Source organism: Ostrinia nubilalis, chromosome 15 (genome assembly GCF_963855985.1).
Source record: "Ostrinia nubilalis chromosome 15, ilOstNubi1.1, whole genome shotgun sequence".
Lineage (NCBI taxonomy): Eukaryota > Metazoa > Arthropoda > Insecta > Lepidoptera > Crambidae > Ostrinia > Ostrinia nubilalis.
In genome coordinates this window covers 679,485-707,010 of record NC_087102.1, presented here as the reverse complement: position 1 = coordinate 707,010, position 27,526 = coordinate 679,485, and the positions used below count along the sequence as shown (strand labels likewise).

The 27,526-nt window shown below is 37.8% G+C and overlaps 3 protein-coding genes across 4 annotated transcripts in view; 1 reads left to right on the top strand and 2 right to left on the bottom strand.

The window, feature by feature from the left end:
• LOC135078670 (stimulator of interferon genes protein) overlaps window positions 1-27,526 on the bottom strand; it is a 162,195-nt gene that overhangs the window by 23,645 nt on the left and 111,024 nt on the right. The gene's annotated exons all lie outside the window — the stretch shown is intronic.
• On the bottom strand, window positions 4,134-5,966 carry LOC135078635 (enkurin domain-containing protein 1-like). Its single transcript, XM_063973163.1, has 4 exons — window positions 5,715-5,966; window positions 4,945-5,577; window positions 4,689-4,853; window positions 4,134-4,572 (listed from the first exon to the last, which is right to left on the bottom strand). The coding sequence occupies exons 1-4, from the start codon at window positions 5,746-5,748 to the stop codon at window positions 4,412-4,414; spliced, it is 993 nt and encodes a 330-aa protein (XP_063829233.1). The 5' UTR covers window positions 5,749-5,966; the 3' UTR covers window positions 4,134-4,411.
• LOC135078411 (uncharacterized) lies at window positions 6,262-26,329 on the top strand. Of its 2 annotated transcripts, none has more exons than XM_063972979.1 (8): window positions 6,262-6,478; window positions 7,088-7,252; window positions 7,695-7,928; window positions 8,129-8,204; window positions 8,762-8,860; window positions 9,218-9,351; window positions 9,540-9,638; window positions 25,896-26,329. In XM_063972979.1, exons 1-8 carry the CDS (start codon window positions 6,345-6,347, stop codon window positions 25,966-25,968), a joined length of 1,014 nt encoding a protein of 337 aa, XP_063829049.1. In that variant the 5' UTR covers window positions 6,262-6,344; the 3' UTR covers window positions 25,969-26,329. The 2 variants fall into 2 exon arrangements, with proteins under 2 accessions (XP_063829049.1, XP_063829048.1); XM_063972978.1 differs by having other exon boundaries at window positions 8,696-8,860.

The window sequence follows — 27,526 nt, the reverse complement described above, 5'->3', positions numbered from 1 at the left end:
TCGAATTGTCCCTGGGTCAAGCTGTCGTGCCCTTTGAAGTTGGTCAAAAGTGATTTTGTATGTATTTTTTCAGGGTTGCTTATGAATTTTTATTTTTGATATAACTTTTCTGAGACATGTCACACTTGAGCTGTCATAATTATAATAAAATTATAGTATTCCATTCAATTTATTCATTTAAAGATAACAATGATCCACATGGTTAGTAAATGGGTGCCTTATACAACTATGTTAGTAATTTACTTATTATAACATACCACTAATTATCCAACCCGTTCGGTAAGAAGTAGCCGAAGGAAATGTCGGATAATAGGAGAGTCGTACCTCTCCGCCACGGTCTTCAGGATACTGTTGGGGCTCGCCCGTATCCTACTGAGCAACGAGGCAGTCTTCTTGCATAGGACAGCAAAGAAGCCGTCAGTGTGCGACTGAGCAAACATTTGAAGCGAGGCAAGCCCAACAGCATCCTGAAACCGTTGTTATATTGGACCCGAAGGACGCTAAGCGATTTCTGCGAGTACGTGGTCCACAGGTTTCCCGTGTATAGACTCTGACAGTATGCTTTAAACAGAGTGATCTTGACATGGTCATTACATCGGGCAAACCTGCGAGCCAACATATTACACCTTACTGCCAGCGCCCTTCGTTCCCTCTCGATATCAACATGATCTTTAAGGTCATCAGTAACGTAGTGTCCGAGATATTTAAATTTAGTGGCTCTGTTTAACTTTACCCCATTAAGCAAGAGGTCGGGTACCACGTTTGGACATTTACTGGCGGCCTTAAATACCATGTATTCGCTCTTCTTCACAATATACAATAAGCCATGGCATTTAGCATACACTTCACACACACCCACCATCTTTCTGAGAGCCCCCATTGTTGGCGCCAGCAGTACCATATCATCAGCGTAGCTTATGTTGTTGATACAAACACCATCTACCCAGCATCCGATACGCATACTGCTAAGGGCAACAATGAGGTCATTTACGTATAGGTTGAAAAGCCTGGGAGACGTCAGCCCACCCTGTCTCACCCCGCACTGCAACCCATACTCCTCAGAAAAAACGTTAGCCCATCTTACGCTGTTAATCTGGTTAGCATACCAATAATGGAATATTTGTGATACTTCTGACGGGATGCCCTGCCTCCTCATCTTATCCCAAAGGATGTCATAAGACACAAGATCGAACGCCTTGGAGAGGTCGAGGAAGCATGCGTAAATGAGAGTCCCCTGATCCGTGTAGTACCTGACAGTGTGCTTAAGACTAAGGATGGCGCTCTCGGTCGACAGTCCAGGCTTAAACCCGAATTGAGCATCATGTGATTTTAAATATTTATCTAGTAGAGAGTCAAGCACACTGTCAAGGACCTTTGCCGTGATTGTAGCTAGAGAGATCGGTCGGGTATTAGCATGGTCTATCATATAAGGTAGGTATTAAAGTGCTACAGTTCTGGGGACGTTTTGTCCCATTGTTCTTTAAGCTTTGTTTTTAAATGAGAAGGTTTTTTATTAGTTTACGAAAAGACGTTTTTTTAATCATTTCTTGTATGTTGACTATTGTGTAAGTCTAAGTAAGAGTAGCTTGGCATATTTTTCAATCAAAATCCTCATTGGTGTAAATATATATTTTTTCTGATTCTGAATAATATTAGGAACGTAAAAAAATTTTAACTAATGTCCGTATTGTTCCAAATTCAATAAATTCATTAAATTATTGAATACATTTACTTTAATTTCCAACCCATTCTTTAATAGGTACGTGCTTAGCTAGGAAAATAACATAGATAAAATTGGTGTTTAGCTGAAGCCCATTGGGCTAGTTTCCTAAAAAAAAATTTTTAGTCCGTCATGTTTAATATCAAAAAATATTGGACACATATATTTTTATTTGTTAATCTAACAAATAATTACATAGTTATGGTGCGTTAAAGTTCCGCACGACGTCACAACGTGCGGCATTTTTATGCAAGCATTGACGTCACGGGCCTCTTCTTATGAACTTTGGCGCGCTTTATCTCTTTAAATTTTCATTAGTTTGAAAAAGTGAAAAATACGTGTAGAGTATTTTTTGATAAGTTAACTGACGGACTAATTAAAACTCTTGCTTTTTGACCCAGGAAACATCCCTATTATATCTTAATTTTAGTTTTCAAGTTATTTTAATTTAATGTATTACTATAAAATTATATTTCGTCATCACCATTAACATAAGATCATTACCATTTTAATGAAATCATTACCATTGGGAAAACGTCATTACCATTTTGTGAAAAAATATTTGGACGCTTGTTACTTCTAAAATAACGATTGAATCTAAGGGCCTCACACTGATCTAAAAAGCTCATTGCTTAACCTTTCAGTTTAAGCTAGTTTGCACGCATTCCTGTAAAGTTTTTCAAAAAACGTAAAATAAATCTCGCGGAATCAAATCGGCGGATCCACCCATCTGTTGTATTTGTGTCCTTAGCCTTACACACAGCTATCATGTCTATGGTTTCGTTTTGACAATAGACAGCTGTCAGTGTCAAATTGACTTGGTGTGGTGCATTATTTTTCAAATGATGAAAGGACGAAATTTTTCATGAAATTCTTTAAATTATGTTATAACTATACAGTTTTCGATAAGTTGTTATCATGCAAAAGTTACAGTTGACTTTGGCAATCATAAAGCCACATGCTGTGAAGAATCCAGTTGCACTTTCATATATCAGACAGGTTATAAAACATAAGTTTGTTGTGGTAAAAACTAAAAGAGTTTCCTTAAATACAGAAGCTGCTAGCAATTTTTATAAAGAGCACACGGGAAAGTTCTTCTACAATCGCCTCGTAACTTTTATGACCAGGTATTGTGCTAAAGGATAACCATTACTCATTTTGTAATGCCATTAGCATGGATTTGGGGAGAACATTAACCTTTATTTGATATTAGATTGCTGCCAATAAGCTGGTGATGTAATAGGGGATGAAAAGACGTATCTTTTTAGTCTGCAGTTCTTTCAAAATATTAGTTGTAATAATAATGCTAATCATTCATTTTATACATTTTCAGTGGCTGTGTAGACTTGCACATCATAGGCCATGCCAATGCAATAGAATTGTGGAGGAAACTTCTTGGTCCAACAAGTGTGTACAAAGGACAATTCCAGGAGCCATACTGTTTGCGCGGAATGTTTGGAATATCCGACACCAGAAATGTGGCTCATGGCTCAGGTAAAATATCTGAGAATCACATTTTTTTAAATTATTATGTGCATAATGTTTTAATTATTTAGATTGGCACCCTAAGTAGTAGTAATATCCTATTTTGCAACAAACATTTGTCTGATGTGCTGTCTTTACTAAGAATAAGCCATAACTAAACTTTTACAAAACTAATAATTTGAAATTTATTATTCCAGATTCAACAACATCAGCAGAGAGAGAAATCAAATTCTTCTTCCCTGACTTCTCATTTTATGAATGGCACAAATCCTCAGAAGAATATTATAGAAAGGGACCTATTATATTCAATGACCATCTTTTTGAACATGTACGAAAACTGTGATAGTATCGGAATTTAGTTTAATTTATTAGCCAAAGCCCATTACCTGATATCTCTAATAGTGTTTTAGTTAGTACCTACTGTATTATTTTATGTAAAATGTGAATGTGTGTTAAGATTTATCAAGTACCTATTGTGATAGTTAACCAATTTCTTTTTTGTAAATAATGTTTTGCATAGCAAATCTACGATCTAATCTTATTTGTTAAAACCTTTTGAAGGTATTGCCTGTATTGGTCAATGACAATCATCAAGTTATCCCAACTAATATTATAAATGCGAAAGTAACTCTGTCTGTCTGTCTGTCTGTCTGTCTGTCTGTCTGTCTGTCTGTCTGTCTGTCTGTTACGCTTTCCCGCTTAAACCTCGCAACCGATTTTGATGAAATTTGGCATAGAGATAGTTTGAGTCCCGGGAAAGAACATAGGATAGTTTTTATCCCGGTTTTTGAAACAGGGACGCGCGCGATAAAGTTTTTCTGTGACAGACAAAATTCCACGCGGGCGAAGCCGCGGGCGGAAAGCTAGTAAAATATAACTTAGATAATCCAGAATGTAATTTGCATTTTTATTTGATTAAAGAATCAAATCAACTGAAAAGCATATACATATATGTATTTAAATCTCCAAAAAATGTTATAGAAACACTGTAAACCATACAAAATATACCATTATATTAATTACAACAATTCAGTACATAACATACAACATTAAATTAAACTAACATACAAGAAATTAACTTACTCATATGGAGATCACAAGAATTTATGAATTGTATGCCAGCATTGTCAACTTTGAATTTAGATGTAATATACTGGACGTAATACAACTACCCCAGGCATGTGCCCAGGTTTGACTAAAATAACTTCATTCTCCTATCTTGACAAAAACCTTAGGTCTAGAGAAGACTTTGATGCCTTCCTCAAGCTTGGCGAGTTGCTTTTCAAGCTCCATTTTCCTATTCCGCATCCTCAATGTGTCAGTCTTAACTGGCATTTTGTTTAGTTCGCTTACTAACTCTGCAAAACCTGCAAAAAACAACAAAACAGATTAGTAATTAGTTTTTTTAAAAGTATTTTTAAGAAAACAGACATTACAGGAACTGGAGGTATTTATGAAATTCTATGTAATTTTAAAAACTTACTATTTCTTAGCATGCGCAATGTTTCCTTTCTTTCCGTGTCTGGTAATGTCACATGGCCCGGTGGGCATACAGCTTGATCATCATCAGCTTTTGCCCCTTCAGCCTCCTTTGGGATCTGGTCCTTGCGGTCCCGCAAATACTTAGGCAACACACCTTTTTGATAGCCTGCAGCAAGAAACATATTAATTAAAACAGTGGCTTCAATCAAGTCAAAATTAAACTAAGTACCTTCTTTCAATGAAAAGATAGAAAGTACCTGATGGTAAATAAGGATCTTTGTTGTCTTTCCTTTCTAAGATGGCATTAAGCCTACTGCGATTCCTCTCCATTTCCATAGTATCTTCACTTGTTCGTCGAGGTGAATGTGAAGAGGGAGAACTCCTGTGCAGCCCGGTGTCTCCGCTTGCCTTCATTTTGGCCTCCAAATCTTGGTCTCCTTCTTTTTTTGGATATAGCATCGTCAACTTGGCACTGTCAGCTAGCTTCTGAGCAAGGTTGGACTCAACAGTCTGGCAACCAATGTCACGAAGGCGACCAGATGATTCTGACGACTTAACTTCCTCATTTTCCGATTCTTCCGCTGGTTTCGCTTGTCTCAGTTCTTTTCTTTTTAAAAACTCTGCCATGTCACCTTTTTTTATTCTTACATCTGCATATTTCTTACGAGAGTTAGTAGAACTGGTTTTGCCAACGTTTAGAGAAACTTTCCCGCTTTTGTTGGACGGCGACGACTTGACTTGGCCTAAGGAGTTGCCAGCAGCCACGGCACTGGTCAGCCGCGGCGGGTGGACGCTCTTCAGTGTGAACTTTGGCTCTTTTGGGGACTTCCCCTGAATAAACTTCAGTTGTTTCATGTTTTCCCTGATGAAATTCTTTTTATGTTCTTTTTCTGAAACATTTAGCACAATGAAAAGTAGACGTAAGTACTTGTTTGTTAGAGTCACCACAACAAACTTTGCGAGGTCATGACAACGTAAATGCACTGAACCAAATCAAACAACGAATTTAAACAGGCACAAGACTTACTGGGTTCGGGAAATATCCCCTTCAATGTATACATCCTTGTTATCAAACAATAAAGGTTGAATACAGAAAATACACACTCATTATTTAGAGTTCAATCGAAACTGTACACTCCTAATGTAAACAAATGTTCATCATTGCACTTTTGGATATTTCAAGGAAAAATAAATTCAGTGATTTTTTGTAATTTGCGCTCGGTTTTTGTCACCTGTTTTTTTCAAACAACTGTCACATGTTGTCTATGGTCAAATAGTTTCTGGCAGGTTTTTGTTTTCGTTTACAATATTGTTTCCGTTATTTACGGTAGCGTCTGGTAGCGTTAATATGTAACAGATTTTATTGATTTTGATTATTGCCCGGGTGATTAATCCGTTGATGATAAGATGAGTTAACCAGCAAGGGTAATGATTTTAAGATTGGGGTTACTAACGCAGGGAGATAAAAATATTATAACTGCAATCTATGAAAAACACTTGCACATTTGAAGCCTGTTTGGTTCATGTTGATTATATTTTGATAACTTCTATTTACGTCACTCCATTGTCAAATTTTAATCGGGACATACACAATTTCGATTAATTTATTTTTGAAGAACTTTTCGTTTTCTATGAACATTTAGCTCCATTAAATATCATGGCAAGCATTTCGGGAGCAATATTCTCGTCAATCAGCAAGTATAAAATTTCTAGGAGAGGAAGAAAGTTACAGGCAACTGATGACCAGAGAACGTTGGTTGCTCTGCCTAAAGATGTTCCTGAAAGGACGTGGTTAGTAATAGAAGAGAAACTGATAAAACTGATTAGATCTGTTAGAAATTAAAGCCACTGAGAATAAGAAGAGAGAAGTCGTAGAGGCCTAATGGCCTGATACCCGATGCAGTGGTTCCAGGTTCGATTCTGGGATCGTTCGCGATAGCGATTAGGGAATTACTTTTGTAAACTAAAGTGTACCGATTTTCTTAGTGTAAAAACATTAAAAACTGATAAACTCCTATCTTAATTATGTAGGCCTTAATCCTTATTGAATTCGTTTTAATAAATCGTGATCGCTTCGCTACGCTCTTAGTTACGTAAAACTATCATTGACAGAGAAACAAACACACTATACCTAAATTATTTCTAGTGGTAAGTAGCTAAGTAGTACCTAAGTACGTAGTCAAATAAGTTAGGTACAGCCGTAAGACTTTCCAATAATTGCGTCTACCAGAGCCCCGATTACGGTAATTTTTAACGTCTCCAATCCAGACACGCTTCTCGATTCTGCGATACGATTGGTCGTTCAACAGCGTACGTCAGCTGTTTTGACCAATCGTATCGCAGAATCGATGAAGCGCGTCTGGATTGGAAACGTTAAAAGTTACCGTAATCGGGGCTCAGGGCTGAAGTGCTGCAGAAGGAGGAGAACGACCTGTTCATCTTCGAGATCCGCGAGGACATCGTGGAGGAGGCGCTGCGGGTCGGCTACGAGCGCTACATGGACCGGCAGAACGCGCTCTTCACGGCGCACTGCGCGGCGCAGGCCTGGCTCAAGCTCATTGATTGGTAATCAAACCTGAGTGATTTAACCTGAGTCTTGAGACGATAAGATAGATTTTAGAGTCATCTGTAGCTATAACGGAATTTATGCGGATTGCAGAGCTAAGCTAAATTAACTTAGCTCAGCTTTTGGTCTGCAACCGGCATTAATGTTGATAGCAAGGGCTTCACAAACGAAACAATGAAGCTTGAGTCGCAGTCGCATGATCATACGCTCAATTAAAGAGTTATAGGAGCTCGATCAAAAACCATAATAGCTAGATTATTTTTTTAGGTATTCACTAATATTTACATGAAATGATACGAAATTAGACGAAGTAAAGCAATGTTAAGTAATTATTTAGAAGTAAAAAACCCCTTGCATATTTTTTTCTTTTTGAATAACGTATCACTCTGTGATCTATTTAGTAAGTAAGTAGTAGTATTATTACATTTTCCTGCTCCAAAGGCACTTCTACCGGCACGATCCCGGCGAAGACCCCAGCGCCCACCCCGCTTGCTTCATCCCCAAACGCCTGGAGTCCTGGATTCCCGACGAGCTTCCCGACCCGTCCCCCAAGGACACATGGTGCAAACAAGAGCTGAATGTGGTAGAGGACACGCCCGAAGAAGGCCTCCAGAAATGGCCTTCGACCAATTCTCTGGATGTACCTGTTGTGGAGGAGATACCTTCAGAGTATTGGTAAGACAGATTTAGATGTAGAGGTCACATTTAAAAGTAGAAAACTCAAATAACTACAGTGAGAATTAAATTCCATACACTTCTGTATTATGTACCTACATTCGAATACCGTCGGCGTGTAGATTCTCCTTTAGGTCCTACTAGGTAGGTATATTGTGATTAATTAAAATAGTTTTACTTATTGCCAAATTCTTCCCAAGGTTCCCCGGGAAAGTGAATGTGCCCGATGACATGCGACGTAAACGTGAGAGAGAAGAATCACTTGGTGGTGACGATGTGAGTACCTACCTATTTCATAAAATGAGAAATAAAATGTTATTGATATTTGCAACACGTGCCATTGATTAAGATAATTTATGGCTAATTGGCTATCAACGAGGATTTCTTGAACTAATAAATGTGAACACAAAAGTATGTTCTGAATGAGCAGGTTTATCGAGATTTACCCATGTATTGAGGAAAGCTACAGTCTATATTTTTCGCTGCTAATTTTACTTCTTCGTCGTTACACTCTTGCCTGAGTGGTCGTGGTCGTCACAAGGTCCGGTGGCAAGCCGCACAATCCGCCGCCATTCCTCTCGCACTGCAGCCTTTCTTGTGCACTCGTGGGCGACCTGCCGCACTGATAATGGTTGATGATCCTCGTTAAGTTCCTATCCTAAGTGATGGCCAGTCTTCTAGCTCTTCTAAAATCTCCTAATATAAGTATGTATCTCCAAACTTCCCCCATTTGAAGTAAGTTTCGGAGGAACTGACGTGTTCCCCAGGATCGCGGTCGGAAGAAGCCGCTGGTAGTGGCGTCGAAGGTGAGCGGTGTGTGGGAATCTGTGCAGGACGCCAGCGACACCACCTCGCCGTCCGAGGACCTCGCCACCGAGAGCGAGGTGCTGCAGAAGATCACGGACTACAGCACGGAGGAGTTGTCTCAAAAGGTTTGGATACTTTCATTTTAATCTTATGTTCTTCTAGTAATGTCGTAGTTTTTAAAGGCCCATTCATGTTGAAACGTTACTCAGAGAAATCTAAATCGCAACTGATCAAGAATTTGAGTTCAAGAAGTCATTGTGCGGGGGAATATCACCTCAACGGCCTCAACCTCAACACTGTAGAATCTTGTAATTTAAGCTACGTTGAAATAAAATGTAGTTTGGTCAGTATGCCGTCTGACTGAAAAGGTCTGCATATTTTCAGGCTAGATAATTAGTGTGATAGTTTGAACTAGTTGATTTCTGCTAATAAAGAACATCGTCATCGTATCCTTCCCTTGATCATCGTTCCTGTACATCCAGGATTCAACGTACAGCGCGTTGAAGACAACGACTCCTGTCGACGGTTCGCTGCACGGAGCGGGAGACTCCGTGGTGGACCGTCTGCGAACCAAGCGGCGGCATTCGGAGAAGAGCAAGGTGTTCAGCAAGGCGAGGTGACTGTGCTGACAAATTATAAATACTTATTTAGCTGTTGGAAGTTGAAGATTTATCATATTCAAGGTGAACAGCACAGGACCAGTTGTAATCGAAATTCTTGGGGAAGGCCTTGCCCAGTAGTAAACATCTTTTTATTACATGTCTTCAAGTCTTAAGTTTAATGCAAAATCTGACTGTCCGACAGCATGATCGGAAGATCAAGAGCGACCCTGCCGCCCCTGGACATCGGAGACTCGCGCTCCCGGATAAGCATCATCTCCGACTGCCGCTTGAGGAACTTGAGGTAAGTGTGCGTGCTCCTTCTTAGGTTTCATCATCACCATTGGGTGAGGTCAACGTCAAACAAAAGACTTCAAAGAAATGATAGAATATCCTTATATCAGTGGCGGACTTACAGATTTGCCACCCGATCTTATTTGACTGGCCTGGCGAACATTGATGATTAGTATCCGAAATACGTACCTACTTTGTGTATGTAAAAATAATTATGGACTAAATCTGCCGCCCCTTAAAATTTGCCGCCCTAGGCTTCAGCCTACTCAGCCTGCTGGTAAATCCGCCACTGCCTTTTATACTATCCTTTTCTCCTATTGTCACTAGTAAATAGGTTCAAGAAAAGGAAAACGGCTAAGTAATATTACATCGTTCGAATTCGAATCGAAATAATTTCCCGAGTCTGACCCTCAGGCACGGCAATTGTTTGCTTTGTGTTTAAAGCTTCCTATAATTGAAACTGTTTCAAGTAATTGTGATCGATTCACAAATGGGTACGTGCGCAACTTGATTAACAACGGAGCGGGGGCGGTTTCATTGGAAGTTTGAAGCTTATGAAAGCACAAATAAGTAGGTTATGAAGTTACCCCGCGGTGGGGAAGCTTGAATGGTTGTATTGGAAGTGTTCAATGGCAACCAATTAGAAGGTAAGCTTTCTTAGTAATTGACACGAATGTTGGCAAATGGTATCCCATTACCGATTTCGAAGTTTGTTTCGTGTTGCTACAACTATTTAGATATGTTGATGAATCCCTATCTCTGTCAGTAACGAGGTCCTAGATTATGATAGTAAAAAATGCAGGAAACAATTTCCTGGAAGGATTGGCACCATAGAAGTAGGCAGTAAATTAGTTATAATCGAAATATACGGACAAAAGCTAGTCGTCACTGAAACTTTGAGCTTTCTTAAGCGACCACTCACTGTACATCTAGGGTGAGGGACAGTTAGGGTTGCCAACTCTTGAAAGGACCAACCCGGGAGAATTGGGGGGGGGGGGGGGGGGGGGGCTTACGCGCTCGAATGAAGCATTAATAGAGACAGGAATGGAAAGAACAAACGTGACCATTTTTTTTAATTCAGGACAGGGATTTCTGTCTTTCGATTTCGTAAAGAAGTCAACCCAGCGTAAATCCACTCGATTTTCTTCAATAAGATGTGGTTGCACCTCACGCAAAAGTACGGGTTGGGAACCCTAGGGACAGTACGCAAATCTGTGAGAACTTTTGTTGTGGGCCACACGTGCAGTGGTACAATAGTTCGAGTGAGGGAATGTAATATGAAAGGATTCGATTGTAGGGGTTGTGTGCTATTTGATATTTTAGGACTAAGTTTTACTTTTCAACTATTCTCTCCTCGTGGTGGACTGGAAGATATCGCTTGTTAGTGATAAGAAAAATCACATATTTTTTTTTTTTTTTTTTTTTTGGTTCAAGTACACGCACGGTTAAATAAGATTACCTACAATATAGTGAATATGCATTGTGCACACGCTTTTAAAGATGTAAATATGCACAATGCGCAAAGTAAGTTGGTTTTTAGAGTCAGACAATTTTATTTGAAAGTTTGGTGCCAAAAAGGCAGAAGGAAAAGCCTTTTTGTATCATTTTGCAAATTCCAATGAAAAAGATTTATTACCGCCTGCGTAAAAATACTCTCATTAGGAATTCTTTTACTTTTTAATTCATGAGTTCTCTAAAGGATAATTTACTTAAATTATGATATTTTTTTCTGTTCGTCCAGAATATAAAGTGTACTTTTTAAAATGTATAATTTGATTATCATGGTGACCCTACTGGCGAGAAGGGTCGCCGAACCCGGCTTTGTCTCTTGCAGGCCGTCCCATGTAAATGTATGGAAAGCAAGAATTAATGTGTGGGGGCTGATGAAAAAACTCGTGTTTTATCAATAGGTTGTTATGCCGTGTTTTATTAATGCTCGGACACTTGTGAACTTATTTTAGGGTTGTCACATGTTAAGTCCTTAACACTTAAAAGTTTTTTCAAAAGAAAATTTTAATAATCCTACTGTTACTCGTCTTTTGGGTTAGTTAAGGCCCTGGCTACATTTTTCTATCACTATTTGTACTATTCCATTTTTTCTATCACTATTCGTGCCATTCCGTGTTTAATAGTGTTTGAATGTCATTTTCAATTTTTACATAGTATTTTATTCTGGCAAAGAATAGAGACAAAATAAATGTCATAAACGAGAGTAGGCAGCAAATTGCTGAAATATTAATTTATTTTAAGTAAGTTGGTTTTTCAAAAAAAAATTTCGAGTTCTAGCAAAACCACATATCCGGGATAGTGATGCGTTATACAGGGTGTTGATTTCAATCCTCGCCATATTTATTTAGGTGATCTATTATGACTTATATAAACGCATTATCCACCAAAAAAAAAAATTACAAACTAAAGTAGAATTTTTAGCGAATATTTTCCGTGCGACATCAACTGTACTGTGGCTCGTAATACTGCAATACGTTTCAACTGCGGCACCCATCGAGCTACGCGGATCGCTCGCTTATCATGTCTGATAGTCTACTGAAGGAAGCCACGTAAAATAGGTAGTGTAAATAGGTATTTTTGTTTGACTAACTAAAGTTAAAGTTCGTTTTAAATTAGTTTGCTGTTTCCTATGTGTGTGTGTGTGTGTGTGTGTGTGTATTGGAGCGTACCTACGCGCTTTCCGCCACTACCTACCGCAATCGCGGGAGTATTTTGTACACAAAATTACCAGATTATTTACTCCCTACATTAAAAAAAACACATTCCTTTAAGTTTAGAACTAGGTACCTACTCACCGATGCGACTTCAGATGCGTTTCCACGTGCCCTCCCGTAACAGTAAACCATGTTTACGTACTCACGAGCACTGTACGTATGGTTTGGCATCTTCCTAACACTCACTCACTATTATTACACTCACTATCACACTTTCACACACTAAATACTCAAAACCGCACGAGAAAACAATCAAAAATCGCAAATTTGCAATTAGAAAAGTGCATTCGATGAAATACGTCCATCGAATGTCGTCGTGAATCGGTAGTTATCGTTATTCTTCATTTTCAACTACTTTACGTAATTTTTAACATCAGAAAAGTTTAATTTCGTCAGTTTAGTACAGGAAGTCTATCAACGAATGAGAATGTAAAAGCGGCGGGAAAAATACTTTGTTTAATCTTTGTGAACTAAAGATTCGTCCTATCATTAATGCTCTTAAAGCAAGCTTTCAAAACACTCAAATGCAAATGATTTGTAGATCTTTAATTACTAATCGTTATTATTAAAACGATAAGAATATCAATAAATTTTGGTAGTTATTTCGTGTAATGAAATTACATTCATTTAAAATAATCCCGAACATGATGATGAATTATTTTATGTAAGTTATGAAGAATGGAAGTCTAACCTGAACCTAACTAACATTCGTTCAGGGTATTTAAATTAAACGCCGATAGAAATGAAATTACGTTATTACGGTAGTAGTCAAAGTCAAAGTCAAAATTTCTTTATTTGTTTGGACTAATAAATAGTTCTTACAGTAGGAAGTAATAAGTACTAGAAAACAGTTATCAAGCAGAGAGGAAGAGAAAAGTTGAAGTTACAAGGCAAGAAATAAGAAAATAGCGATTGAGTACTAGGTATTCTAAATACGAGCTAGATTTCGCGGAGCGTGCGCGCGGCCTCTCTGCGTGGAAAGCAAAATCGGACTGATGAACAGAGAAAATCGATGATCCACGATTGAGCGGCGCCGGCCGCCCGATGACGCCCGAAACACGAAGATGGGGAAGTACCTATTCCGTGCGAGCCCGATGTCCGTGCCGCGCGCGTGGCGGTGGTATTATTGTATTCAATTACAAGTCACCGCTCCAAATGAAAGATATGAAATTTTCTTTTAAGATATGAAATTTTGTTTAGGTACTGAAATCAATCGAGTTTAAAAACAAAATCTTGTCTTATCTCCTATCGAAAGTGAAGGAACAAGAGTTTGCCAGTGTGTTATTTCTAGGTGTTCAGTTTGCGGTATTAAGTAAGTTAAGTTTTATTTTAATAATTACTATCGTAAAGACGTAAAAGTTATTAAGGTAGAGAGCTGGAAATGTAAGGAATAACGAACCTGTATGAAAGAGCATTATTGTCATTCTGTTTACAGTACTTTTGAATGATAAGTAGGTACAAGCTTATCACACACATAAAAGCATGGTTTAATTAAAAAATAATGATAATGTAGGTTCTGTAAAAAAAATTATTTTGCGGAAGGAAGCAAATTCGTGTAAAAGGTTTTTTTATTAATTAAAGAGTACTTAATTAATTAGTTTTTAGAACAACAAATAAACTCGTAACATGATAAGGTGTAAGTAACTAATTTACTCATTACATTTTTAGGGTAGATTTGGATTAAGCTCTGTCCAGTAGTCGTCTTTGAACTCACAGCTGATTGTGGCCGATAGTTGACTGACTCATGGGCGAGCGCGGGTAGTGGGGCGTGGGACGGGGGGCGCAGCGCTTGCCCGGGTCACCGGGTGAGCGCCGCGCGCCGTTTGCGTTGGGGGACTATTCTGCACTGTAGTGGTCGATTATGGAAATCGTAGATATTTAAAAAATAATAATAAAAAATTTGGAAGTCAGTTTTTTTGCTGATTCGTGATCAGAATAAGCTACTTAATCTACTCCCTAAATATGGCGGGTATTGAAATCAACACCCTGTATATGATGTCCGTTTTAATGATTTTTTAGTTTTATTAATGCTTAAAGGCAACCCTGTGCCCGGGTGAGTACCCAGGTGCGCCGGGATCGATGGCCGCGCTTTGTACCTTTCATGACGAGTTCACTTGGCTGAAAGGATTCCTTTATTGCATTCAACGTGAATTAACTGTAGTGGCGTTTCTTTGACTCAAAGACTGCGCTCGTCGAGGGCTGTCCTGTTTGCATAGTCTATGGTTGTAATTGATGGGTTAATTGTAGAATGATTTCATTGTGACTTCTACGTAACATTGAGCTGTATGAATATAATTGTTGAAACAGTTTTCCTTACTGATGTAGTTAGTTGACTTTGGTTTTGAAATGTACTCGTAGTCCGAAGGTTTAAACGATGAGAAAAGGAAAAAATACAGTTTGTTCTTCAGAAATAGAATATCGGTTTCTGATGTTTTTTGATAATACTTTTCACTTTTCATGAAAAAAAAGCAATATTAAGTTCGAAAAAAAAAAATGTTATTTTGTGTAAGACTCCTCAAATGTTTCAAATATTCGATAAAATCTCGCGAATATTTACAAAACATATCATTAAGGCTTGGTATTTCTGCTAAAGTAGGTATTTCGCGCTGTCAAAATCTGCGCGCGCAATACTTCGCCGAAGACAGCGCGCCAAAGAGCTCTCGCGGCTACACAGTATAGAAATACGCAGTTTAGATATACGCAGTTGGTTAGGTTAGGTTGACTTCCTTCCGTTCAAGCGTCACACTCACAGCACTTTCTAATACACATCATATCCAAGTGATACAAATTAAAACAACTTTCAAAATTTTTGGGAATATATTTTAGAATCGAATAAATTAATGTAGAATATAACTGCCAAAGTAAACACGGTTCAAAGAGGCGTGGCGTCACCCGACCTTCCGGAAATTCCGCGCCGGCTAAAAGAATTTCAAGATTACGTCACCTGACCTATCGGTAGATCCTCGGGAGCTTGAGCGATTGGAAAAACATTTTATGATCAGTTACTCGTAGTAGCGATTCAAATTCAAATTCTTTATTGCTTTATTTAGAGCTTGGATAATAAATTATAGTTGTTGCAATTCACAAAGTTAATTACATTAATCAGTACACGCATCAATTTTGTTCAGTCTTTTTGTTTATTAATAAATAAAAATATCATACTAAAATTGCATACATATTTGTTTGTATTGGTCTGGGTGTTTTCTTTCCATAATTTATGTATAACGTATGTACGGGGCTCGGTATCGAAAATCACTATGAGCAATGAGCATCGCACACGGTTACCTGGAGTGCATTACCGCAGCAAAATTTTTATAAATGTTGTGCTTTAGAGAGTCGAGAGTATAGCATATAATTAGTCCATCGTGAGCAGAAATGGCAATGCCAGATTTTGTATGGATGGTGGCGTCTTTTTTTTTTCGCGCGGCCATCGACCAAACTTTGTTTTTTGATCACAAAATAGTGTAATAAACCAAACTTACTATGGCATGTATACCTCTAAACTCAGTCTGAACTGAGTTATGAACATTAGAAGTTTGATGATTTTCATACTAGATTTGCTTTTTGCGCGCAAGTTTTGTAAGAAATTGCAACAAAATATTGCGCTATTTTTTTATTGCGCTGATTCTGCTCCATACTGATGTCTGGAGCCTTTAATGGATGGTATTGTTTGTTTACACATACAATGTCACTATTTTGTTGCAATTTCTTACAAAACTTGCGCGCAAAAAGCAAATCTAGTATGAAAATCATCAAACTTCTAATGCTCGTAACTCAGTTCAGACTGAGTTTAGAGGTATACATGTCATAGTAAGTTTGGTTTATTACACTATTTTGTAATCAAAAAACAAGGTTTGGTCGATGGCCGCGCGAAAAAAAAAAGACGCCAATTTCCGGCATTGTCTTTTGTCCACTAATAGCAAAATTCGTTCAAATTATAGTTTTAAAGTTATTGGCTAGAAGATTCTTCTATCTTACAGCTTAGACCTTTAGCTACAGACCTTAGACAGTATTTTTGAAACATTCTTACGCATGGTGGAGGAAGGGACGCTCTAGAGCAGTGGTTCTTAACCGGTGGTCCGCGGACCACTGGTGGTCCCTGGAGGCATTCCAAGTGGTCCACGATGTGCACTTGCACACCTTGGTCAAAACCACTTTTAACTGATTTTTGCAGTCAAACTGGTTTTGACCGATTATGAGGTGGTCCCTGACAAGACAGAAATTTGGTAAAATGGTCCCTCATGACTTAAAGGTTAAGAACCACTGCTCTAGAGACTCAAAACTACAAGGATACACATGAACTCCAGTTTTAAATCCGTTGATATCTGCTGCATCTGCCATGTTTTTGGCTATAAGATTCTTCTATCTTACGGCTTAGACCTTTAGCTACAGACCTTAGACAGTATTTTTGTGAAAATTCTTACGCATGGTGGAGGAAGGGACGCTCTAGACACTCAAGTCTACAAGGAGTCACATCAACTCCAGTTTTAAATCCGTTGATATCTGCTGCATCTGCCATGTTTTTGGCTAAAAGATTCTTTTATCTTGCAGTTTAGACTTTTATTACTGACCTCAGACAGTATTTTTGGAAAACTTTTACGCATGGTGGAAGAAGGGACGCTCTAGAGACTCAAGTCTAGAAGGAGTCACATGAACTCCAAGTTTTAAATCCGTTAACATCTGCTGCATCTGCCATCTTTTTGGCTAGAAGATTCTTCTATCTTGCAGCTTTGACCTTTAGCTACAGACCTTAGACAGTATTTTTGAAACATTCTTACGCATGGTGGAGGAAGGGACGCTCTAGAGACTCAAGTCTACAAGGAGTCATATGAACTCCAGTTTTAAATCCGTTGACATCTGCTGCATCTGCCATCTTTTTGGCTAGAAGATTCTTCTATCTTACAGCTTAGACCTTCAGCTACAGACCTTAGACAGTATTTTTTATTATTTATTTGTGTCAGTGTGCTCTTCTAAAGAGTGTAAGACGATTGTATGTAGGTACTATTAAAATGTAATTTTAACTCATTGGTTTTGTCTCATATTTGAGGAATGTACTATGCATCATGAGTAGAGTCTTCGTTTAAAAGGATGCGAACGATTTAAATTTCAATAGGTAGACAAAATTGATAATTTTTAATTATCAAAAATTTAAGCTTTCTCCAGTAACACTGATATTATTATACTGTGACTCATCAAAGTCATCATTGTCAAAAATATTGACAAATCGCGAACTGTCACGGCCAAAAAACTGACACGCGTCCGTCCTCCGTAAGCGCCACCGCGCGACTGATTGAGATTGTCCAAGCCGTCATGGACGATTTTTTCCACATTTTTTAACATAGTAACTAAATAAGACGCAATATCAAAATTTCATCCGTTAAAAGCCCTCAAGTTATTTCTGAACTTTAGTTTAGTAAAAGATTTAGAATCTCAAATCGCTTATTTTAAAAATAAAACCATAAATAGAAAACGAATAGAGGTAACTTTGGGAATTTATTCTATCGAGTCAACTTCATCAAATCGTGTTTCCATCCGTTAATAGCCCTAGAAAATATCCTCAACTATGCCCAATAAAAATCTTAGCCTTTAATTTTACTGTTTAGTACCTCAAAAATGAAAAATAAAAACCTCATTTTCGCCATTTTCTCTGCTACCCGGCCTTAAAAGGAGAACACACAAATATCGAAGGCGCTTATTTGTTTACTACAACAATATTTGCGCACTTTGAGAAGCAGCGTGTTCTACTAGGGCAAATATTGTTGTTTGCGATACTCCAGGATACTCCTGATGAGGAGAGGCAATCAATACGCCGCGGTGTGACGAGAAACTTTATCAATTGGAGGGAAAAATTGTCAAATTCAAAATCTTTATTTGGTAGGTAGTTCAGGACACTTCATACGTTCAAAATACATACTTATAGCTTGCTTTACCGTCTCTTAGAGACAACGAATCGGTTGTTGCTATGAAGAAATTCAGTCACCTTTGTCAGGAAAATAATGTCGTTTACATAATAAGCATTAATTTATCATATTACAAAGTAACGTAATGTATGTACATACATATATGTTTGGCATGACAGGCAAAAGTTAATTATACTGACACAATATTCAAAAATTATACATAATATTTCAATTATTTCTTTCGTCTCGAATAGTCGTATTATTCTTTTTAAATTAACTTAAGAATCATAGAAAGCGGCGGTAATACCAGCATTATTAATTGGCAAGTTAAATGTAACCTAACCAGTGACTACTTCATTGTCGTTGCAATAAACCTGGATAACATGTAAGACCTCCTGATTTTTTTCGAATACGCGTACCTGTACTGTATCTATCGAAAAATATAAAAAAACAATTTCAGGAAACGAACGTGTATGTATTTTTTGTCACGAACACAATATGGCGGCGTGTACACAGCGCGGTTGCCTTGCTAAAAGCTTTTCGCTGGGCACACATTTATATGAATTACAAGATAGGTGGCGAGAGGTGACATCCATTTTTGGATCCCTTTTTGTGACCACCATGTTTGCCTACAAGGGGATTGGGGTGTTTATCTGACAATATATCGACATGGGCTTTTGTATTTTGGCATGCCTGCGGGCGACCTTATAGAGATAGTGGGCTATGGAAGTCTGGAGCCTGTATTTATAAAGCTCACTTAAATATAGTCAATATTTTTCAAAGCATTTTGACGTAGGTACCAAAGTAATTATAACATGTTCCACTTTGTGACAACTTCGCGATTTATGTATCAAGTTTTTTTAAGTCGCAATGAATAGGTACGTAAGTTTTCCTTTACACTGTTTTTACATGTATCTTATGCTTTATCAAACATTTCTATAGGAATCTTTAAAAAAATTGCACACAGTACCTACCTCAAAAAAACATTAAAAGAGGTCACTCACAACAGAACTTTAGTCAAGCCCTGACGCCCTTTCGCAGAATTGTTTTTCGCGCGTTCCGGGAACCATAATGAAATGCCCGCGAGTTTTCGGAACTCCCCGCTTCCAATAGGATGCGTGACGGGGCCAGTTCATTTGTTAATTACTCTACATTGCATGCTTGTTCTGGGTTTAATGGAGGGAGAGGATTTTATGGTGCATTAGGCCTGTTTTTTAACGACATTTATGACAATTTTGACACGAAATTATTGTATCTCATAAGTAACAGTGAGTAACGTAATAGGTGTGTGTATTAATTAATAAAGACATGCACATTTGTGAAAATTCAATTTTCGGATCATTTCGTTACATTATTTTTACGTAATTTTGGAACGTAGAGAAGCGAAATTGAATAATTATGTCGTATAGTAAGTATTTAGCGATATTATTAGTTCAACAAATTAAGAAACTATTGATTATGATTTGACTACAAGAAACTACGGAGACAGAGGTTCGATGACGGTCTGATTTTTAAATCAATTTTTGCAATTCTAGTAATTCACTGTATAACTAAAACATGTGAAAATGAAGGGTCTCTATGAATAAGGCTGGGTTGCACCATCTTACTTTAACTTTCACAAACGTCAAAAATCTCTCAAACTCCATACAACATTTACCGGTTATCGTTAGGTGTTCGTACCGGTTATAGTTACGGTCAAAGTTAGGTGGTTCAACTCAGCCTAAGATTATTCCGGTTAACCCTTCTGTACTTGTTTAGTAAACAGAAAGTTGAACTTAGTAACAATGTTTGGTTCTAACAATCGAAGGTATTGATATTCCTTCGGCTTTGTCTACTAAATTAACATTAATCGTGTTGACTGTCGCCAAGTTGTCCACAATTCACGATGACTACGCAGTGGGGGGAAGGGGGGACATTAACAAATTGGTGTATTGTGTCATCCCTTGAATTTAATTTCACCCTTTGAGCGATTATCGCCCTTAATGGTTTTGGTTTCTGTTCTAAGTAAATACGGTAGTAAGTAGTAAAGTACTTCTTCAGTGATAGGGTTGCTAAAATACCTATAAAACTTAAAACTTTGAAACTTTTTGTAGAGTTCTGCTTTGGAATGACTTGTCACTGGTAAAATAATCATATTTGGGTAAAGAAAATCAATTACCAAAGTATCATGTCGATTTCTGACTAGTCGTCAAAAGTTTTTTAAATACCATATTTATATGATGTTGGCGAGACATAAAGAATAATGAACAATGTGTTTGAATAGAGTTAAAACTTTAAACTAAAGCACCATGTGATAATAATAATCGACTATTGTTTAATAGCGGTATGTTTTATAGCGGCATTATCCCGGCAACCCTAAATGAATTAGGGCAGCAATGAATAGTCCTTACACGGACGACAGCTCATTAAGCTTTACACAGGGGGTCTTATTTTGTTGTAATAGGTGCGATTTTAAACTAAAACGTATAGCTTGATGTTCTCCGATCCTTTTGATTAAATTTCTGTCTATGGAAGTGATGGAGAGATCTGAATCGAGGTTCGGGACGCTTGACGACCAACTGCATAAACTTAGAAGCTGCCTACTTATTAGAAATTAAATACTAGGAGTCCTTATAGTACCTACTTGAGAAGGCAAAGGCAATTGAAAAAACATACCTATCTATTACGCTATGCTACACTCACTCATGCAATTAAGCCAGAAAGTAAACAGATTGATGATATAATTAATACACATTAGAAGTACCCTATTACAAGACAAACAATATGGTGCTGTAAAAACATCTGATATCTGCATCGCTAGATGCCATGAGAAGACTCACGGTCTATTAATTTAAATCAACCCTACAAGTTAAGATAAACATAAAATTTGTTGCAAACATGTGTCAACAACATTATGTCGTAGACAGGTAGCTTTTTCTTCGTAACGAGATGATTCTGTATTTTTCTTTCTCCAGCACAAATCTCTAATATAATGGACTCGCCCGTGTGCTATTGTTCAGCGCGCGTTTGATGTGTGGATTGGGAATCTGGATTGTTTGTGAGGTTTCACAAGAGCTTTCCCTTGGAGTCCAATGTTTGATATTGGATACTTCCAAATAGGCCTTTGATTAATATTTTGCTTGGGTTTGGCAGCACTTAAATCGTATATCGTAGTTAAATGATTTTCAGTAATTTGTAGCACACGATTTACCTACTAATGGTACCGCTGACCCACTCTACTAAACTCAATTAATAGATTGTGTTGTGTAAAAGTGGGTTCATCACAACAGGTTAGTTTTCCTTGGAAATCGAACTAGCAAAATCCTGAATTAACAGTCCAGTGGCAAAATCGTTTGGCTATTGTTGTAACTATGGTAAAACAAAAGATTCTTATGGTAAATAAAATGATTTTCGCATAATCGGCATGAACTTGAGAAATAACCATGTTGAATTATTGAAGATGCAAAAGTCTAGGCTTATTTTTATTTATCTAGCCGATTCGATCAGCCATCAAGTCCAGGAAATCGATTTCCTCTTACGAAACCGAAATCTTTCTTCGTATTCGATGACGTTGAGAAGTTTCCAGAGTTCCCCCGACCGCGTGTCCCTCGTCAGCGCATCCATATTACGGGCTGCTGCGCCGGAGTCAATGCCACGGGCGGCCTCTCACCTCGCGGGCACGGGTTCGTCTCCCCGAGTGACCTGTATAATGTATGCCCATTTTCTTAACTCATGTCCTGTATATGAAAGTGGATCTGTTTTTTTGGTTGTCCATCTTTTCAATGACAAAGAGTCAAGATATCCTTATACACAGCTGCAGCTGAAAAGTCATTAGGCACAGCTGCAGTCTAAACTAGAAAAACTCCCAAGTAATAAGAATGAAGACAGGGTATCTTAAGAATGTCTTAAAGCCTGCAGACCTTTAGGTAATCCTAAAATTAATATCTGATTTCTATTAGAAACAGACAGAAATGTATTCCAAGTTTTCTCTTTTAAAATTATTCAGAATTATGATTCCAAGTTTCTCATGAACTTCATGGGATTGTTGTCAGCTGAACTGCACGTGCGACCGAAACCGGGCGCATAAACTAGCGGCCAGTTATAATGAATGCATGCGTCTGCTACGTATTTATGTGGTTATCAACTTGATGCCTGAATCCGAATGTATGGTGATGCGCCATGAAAGTATAATGCTTGGAATCGGAATGAGCTTGTTACCTAGGTCGGGGGGTCGCTGATGCTATGGGAACAGAGCACTGACTTGGAAGGGCTTTGACTTTCTATTCAAAAAAGTTAATAGACATAGTATTCTATGACTTTAAAAATTGAAGAGATATAATGAAGGCATATAATGAGAATTGAAATCCAGTTGTCCAACACTGATGAAGAGCAAAAAGGTAACAAAGATCTACAAAAGTAGAGTGAGTTATCGTGCGTGACAGTACTAAGCTGTGTACTACAATTTTCATTAAGTTTAAACTATTAAACTATGGTTATTTAGTGACTTGATTTTATGATAGCTAAACTGTAATATGATGTCATAAAAATTCCTTAGGAATCTTTTCCATTCCCAAATCTACATTAAGAGTCATTGTCATACATCGTAGTTATTTTATGTACATGTCTCAAGATGTGTACAGAGCATGTACCCGTATAATTTTTACAACAGAAGCAAGAAAAAATGAACATGGAATTAAAAGAAAAACATTGCCCCCAAGCCGAACATCGGCCGAAATTGTCGTTACGTTTCCGTAAAAAACACGCCATTTTTGTGTTATTATTGTCCCTGCCCCAAAAAGACAACACATTAGATCAGCAAACACGATGTCACCAGCACAGTTACCAACACAAACGTATTACACGTATACGTGTGGAAAATAATCTGCTTCGCGATTGTAGTCTATATTTCGTTTGAATAAGAATTATGGCGTACAGTTTTTTGTTCGAGAGAAGGTGGCAGTATTTGTGATACTATAAATGGGTCCAGTAGGTTCAGTCTCAATAGAAAGAGTCAATTTTTCTCTAGAAATTGACAGCAGCGGCTGCGTGGCGTGGAGCGGAGCTGATCGTGGAGAAGTGGAATTAATAAAATCAGAGGTGGAATTGTGTAAAGCAATCGTAATCATTTGACAGTTCATAAAATACGATAAAATCCGATAAACAAAGCGTTTGACAGAATAATCGTACGTTATGAACTGTCAAAGGATAACGATTGCTTTACACAATTCCACCTCTGATTGGTTATAACGAGCTTGCTGAGTCTTTCTACATTGTATGGCAGTACTTACTATAGTTTGTGTAAGACATAAGGTGGTGAATTAAGATAAATGTTTGGTGTTGCAGGGTTCGGTGAGAGTGATGGGGAAACGGCAAGCTTATGGCGTGTTATTTGTCTTGTGTCGAAGCCTATGTAATGGAAAACTATTTTAGATATTGTATCGTTTTTTCTCTTGTTAGATGCAGGTAGAGTGATCGAATGGTGGGAAACATAACATTTTATTGGAAAAATGGCTGTAATTCTTTTCACAAAATTGGGTTTTCATGTAGAATAAACTCTACCAAACTTTTTACGTATTGTACCTACCGGACCATCCCGGAAAACGCAGCGTGGGAAGTTCACCCACAAGGTGGTCTGAAGACCTCATGGAGGTAACAGAAAGGCGCTGGATACCAAACCGAGCCACGTGGAAATCATTGGGGGACGCCAATGTTCAGTAGTGGACGTCCTGTGCCTGAAATGATGAAACTTTTTAATGTAAATTATTTTGGAAACCTCCAATATTTTTTTGGGTTTTGACTTAAAGAGCGAGTAATTTTTATTCCTTATACGGAATACTGGTTTTGTACAGTTTAGTCGACCATGACTCTACACTAAGGGAGTGTCACATTGTTATATTGGATTAAACAGCCATTGGCCTGGTTCGCTCCGCGGTGGGCAATTTGGCAAGTTACTATCTTAGCCCCAATTGCTTTATTAAGCATTGCTCGTATTTACCGCTGTAAGGAAATACCTAGTCAGAGGAATGAAGCAACTCGTCGTTACTTCGTCATATTGTAAAAATAAAACAAAAAGTTATAGCGGAAATATAAAAATAGAGCCTCTGTTCGGTGATTTAATTTTGATGGCGTTTTTTTTAATGATGTATCGTAAATAAAAATGAATATTAATAATTTTATACGATTACCATAGTCATTCTATTGTCACACGACGCGATGGGAGAATAAGTTAGGTGCTAAAATACATCATGTCTGACATAGCTGCTCCGAGTGAAAACAGTTTTTCTTATACGAGATGTTTGCAATAACCTAGGTCCAACTCGCACATAAAGTTAGAAGAATTTGGATTACCGAATCTAAATGGAAGGTCTTAGTAGCAGTAAATAATGCAGTCTTAGTAAAGTTTTGAGCAGCAAAATCTCTCCTTCACATTTCCTCTTGCACAAGTGTCTAAGGTAGTTAGGTAGTCACAAATATAGCTAATTTAAATACGGCGGAGATCACGCCATACTCTACATGCGCGCGCGATTATGCGGGCAGATCTGCAAGTCACCTTCAGATTAGCTGGTCAGTCACTGCGCATGCTACGCGCCGCTTCACGCTGGACGGAGGCTTTACAGCTGCAGACTGATATTCAGTCAACATGTCTATTTGATAAGTATAGGTTTTTTCTGTTTTGTAAAGCGATTGAGGAAAGTCGAAATTGAGTAATTTGTCTTTGACTCTAACTAAGGATACAGGATTATAGCAGAGTGTGTGCTAAGTGTCAAGTGTATTACTTAGTTTACGTAGCCAGAACCTACAGCTCTACCAGTTGGTAGTACATGCTTCGTGGCGCGAATAAGTATGATTGTAGAGTCTAAATAGGATGTAAGATTCTGACATCATGAAATTGCCAGTCAAGTATTTTTCCTCCAATGAAGTTAAGTTTTGTATAAGGGTCAAAATCAAATAAAGAATTTGTCGGTTTAAGGTTGGTAGCGAGTGCCTTTGAAGCTTCTCATAGTAAACAGGGGACTTGTGGCCCTGCTCTGCTAACAATACCGCTTCGGGCTATTCCAACAAAGTTTGACTGAATTTGCGAATTGATTCGCCATCTTCTATAACTTTCGACAATTCGTTGGCGTCTACCTTGGCAGTATGCCAATTTATTCAAAAACATTCTGCTTACAAACAAAAACTGTTTTGCGAACTCAGCAGAGGTAAAAGAATAAAAGTTATCGATTCTTTACCTTTTACCGATCTAAATCTTTACCAAGTTGTAAATAGACAATCGTCTGATGTAAAATCCCGGTGATCTAATACAAAAAATGTCCATGGAAATGTATCTATGTGCTGATTAGCAATGTAAAGAGATCTCAAGGCTCCGTCCAGGAGTCAACGGCTGACTTAACGCAGTCTGACATTGGACCCAAGACTATTTTTTATAATTTATTTACCGGCTATCTATTGTATCCATTTGATGTACAACTTGAATTTATAATAACTAACACAAAAATTCAGACAACTGATTGAGCTGAATTTTCAACTAGTATTAATTTTTATTTTTTATTCTCGTTGTTGCACACATAAAAAAATATCAAAACTTGACGTCTTTTTGGTCCTGGTCTAAGAACAATATTCTGAAAAAATATTTTTTGACTTAATTATTGGTTTTGTTTGTTTCAGATTAGACACGCAGTACGAGATATCGTCGGAGAAGGTGGACACGCCGCCCGGCGAGACTGTCAAGAGAAAATGACAGCATTGACAGCCGTGACTGACAGTAGTGTCTGGGTGGCGCTGGTCTATGTAATATTACGTTTGTTGAAACAGGTAGGTCCTTTAAATGGAATGTAGCTTCAGCATAAAACCTGTATTTTTGGTAAATATATCATAAATATCGTAAAAAAACAGGTCAAATACTGCTGATGAAGCTATTAAATGGTTTAAAATATAAACTTTTTATGTCTGGTTAGGATCAAAATCGTCTCGAAGACCGAAAGAAAAAGAGAAGTCGTAATAACGTACGTATTTTATTTATTTGAAATTATGTAAAAGCAAACGATTTTCTTTGCCATTAAACATTATAGGGTTTTTGAAAACCTGAAACTCACTAATCAGTTAATTTAAAGATTTTTTTATTAAATTGAATACTTAATTTGTCATTATTGATAGTATAACTCAGGCCAGCGCCACCATTATATCGGTAGCGTATATTTAGCGTAAATGTAAAATTGCTATGGTAAACTGGGCAGGTATTAATTTTTAGGCATCTTTATTTTTTGTTAATTAAACTAAAAGTGTAAACAAACACTTGTTTTCTTTATTATTTTAAGTAGCTCTTACTAATATTGCAACTTGATTTGAATTATACAACATCCATTTTAGTTCTTTGTCGTGGTATCAAATAAAGTGAATGACTCTACATAGATTAAGTTTGTTACACGTTGTTCTACGATAAAGCCAACCTTATTTTTATCAATCTTGCTATAAGGGGCTCTTCAGGTTAAACGAACTAAGTAAATCAAGGTTTAAACCTATTTTAATACTAACTCTTCCTGATAGTTTTTGCTAAAGCTACCACTCGATCTTGTCCACGTTTGGCGACTCAAGCGCAACTGTCAGCCAGGATGGATCGCCGGGTGTTTGTCCGCACTCAGGGTAAGGGACCCCTTTACGGACCTTTTAGCGGTACAAACAACGCTGTTGCCCGATTGTGATTGAACACCTCACACCGTTAACGTTTCTGTTCGAGGGTAGGGACTGTTTTAAGTTGAAATGATTCTTTATTCTTAGAAATTTATTTTTAGTAAAAAATACTACTGCCAAAAAGATTTATAAAAATGCTGTATCACAGCACGTCGAAGATCAGTTTCATACCCAATTGCTGCTTTTTGAGTCGTTCGTTATCAACTGCTGGCAGGTATGGAAAAGCTTTCATAACAATTTTAAAATTGACAGCGTGAAAACTAGTATATTAAGCACAATACCGCGCCCCGTATCTGCGTTATTATATTATAATCCGTTTTATTGGCGCTCGTTTATGCGCATAATCATGTAAATATGGCGGAGATCGCGCTGCGTTTACGGCCTCCGCGGCGCCCGGAAAAATTGGAAATTCTTCTATCATATTACTGGTGAGACTCGCGGCTCCGCTTGCTTTCAAAAGGATTGCTCGACATTTCAGGCACGTGCTACAACTTTAGCGCATTTCGAATGATTCAATAATAACGTATTCCTGTGAAGTCAGCTCTGAGCCCGGAAAGAGGCAAATGTGTTTTGTGAACACACTCTTTTTTACCATAAATCGATGGCTC

Bases quoted from the DNA above. Each gene is read 5' to 3' on its own strand.
- LOC135078635 (XM_063973163.1), bottom strand. From the start codon at position 5,748: ATGTATACATTGAAGGGGATATTTCCCGAACCCA. The intron at 4,854-4,944 runs GTACTTTCTATC...TTCTTGCTGCAG, and splicing joins AGATCCTTATTTACCATCAG to GCTATCAAAAAGGTGTGTTG. The intron at 4,573-4,688 runs GTAAGTTTTTAA...TGTTTTTTGCAG, and splicing joins ATTGCGCATGCTAAGAAATA to GTTTTGCAGAGTTAGTAAGC.
- LOC135078411 (XM_063972978.1), top strand. From the start codon at position 6,345: ATGGCAAGCATTTCGGGAGCAATATTCTCGTCAATCAGCAAGTATAAA. The intron at 6,479-7,087 runs GTTAGTAATAGA...ATCGGGGCTCAG, and splicing joins GATGTTCCTGAAAGGACGTG to GGCTGAAGTGCTGCAGAAGG. The intron at 7,929-8,128 runs GTAAGACAGATT...ATTCTTCCCAAG, and splicing joins GAGATACCTTCAGAGTATTG to GTTCCCCGGGAAAGTGAATG.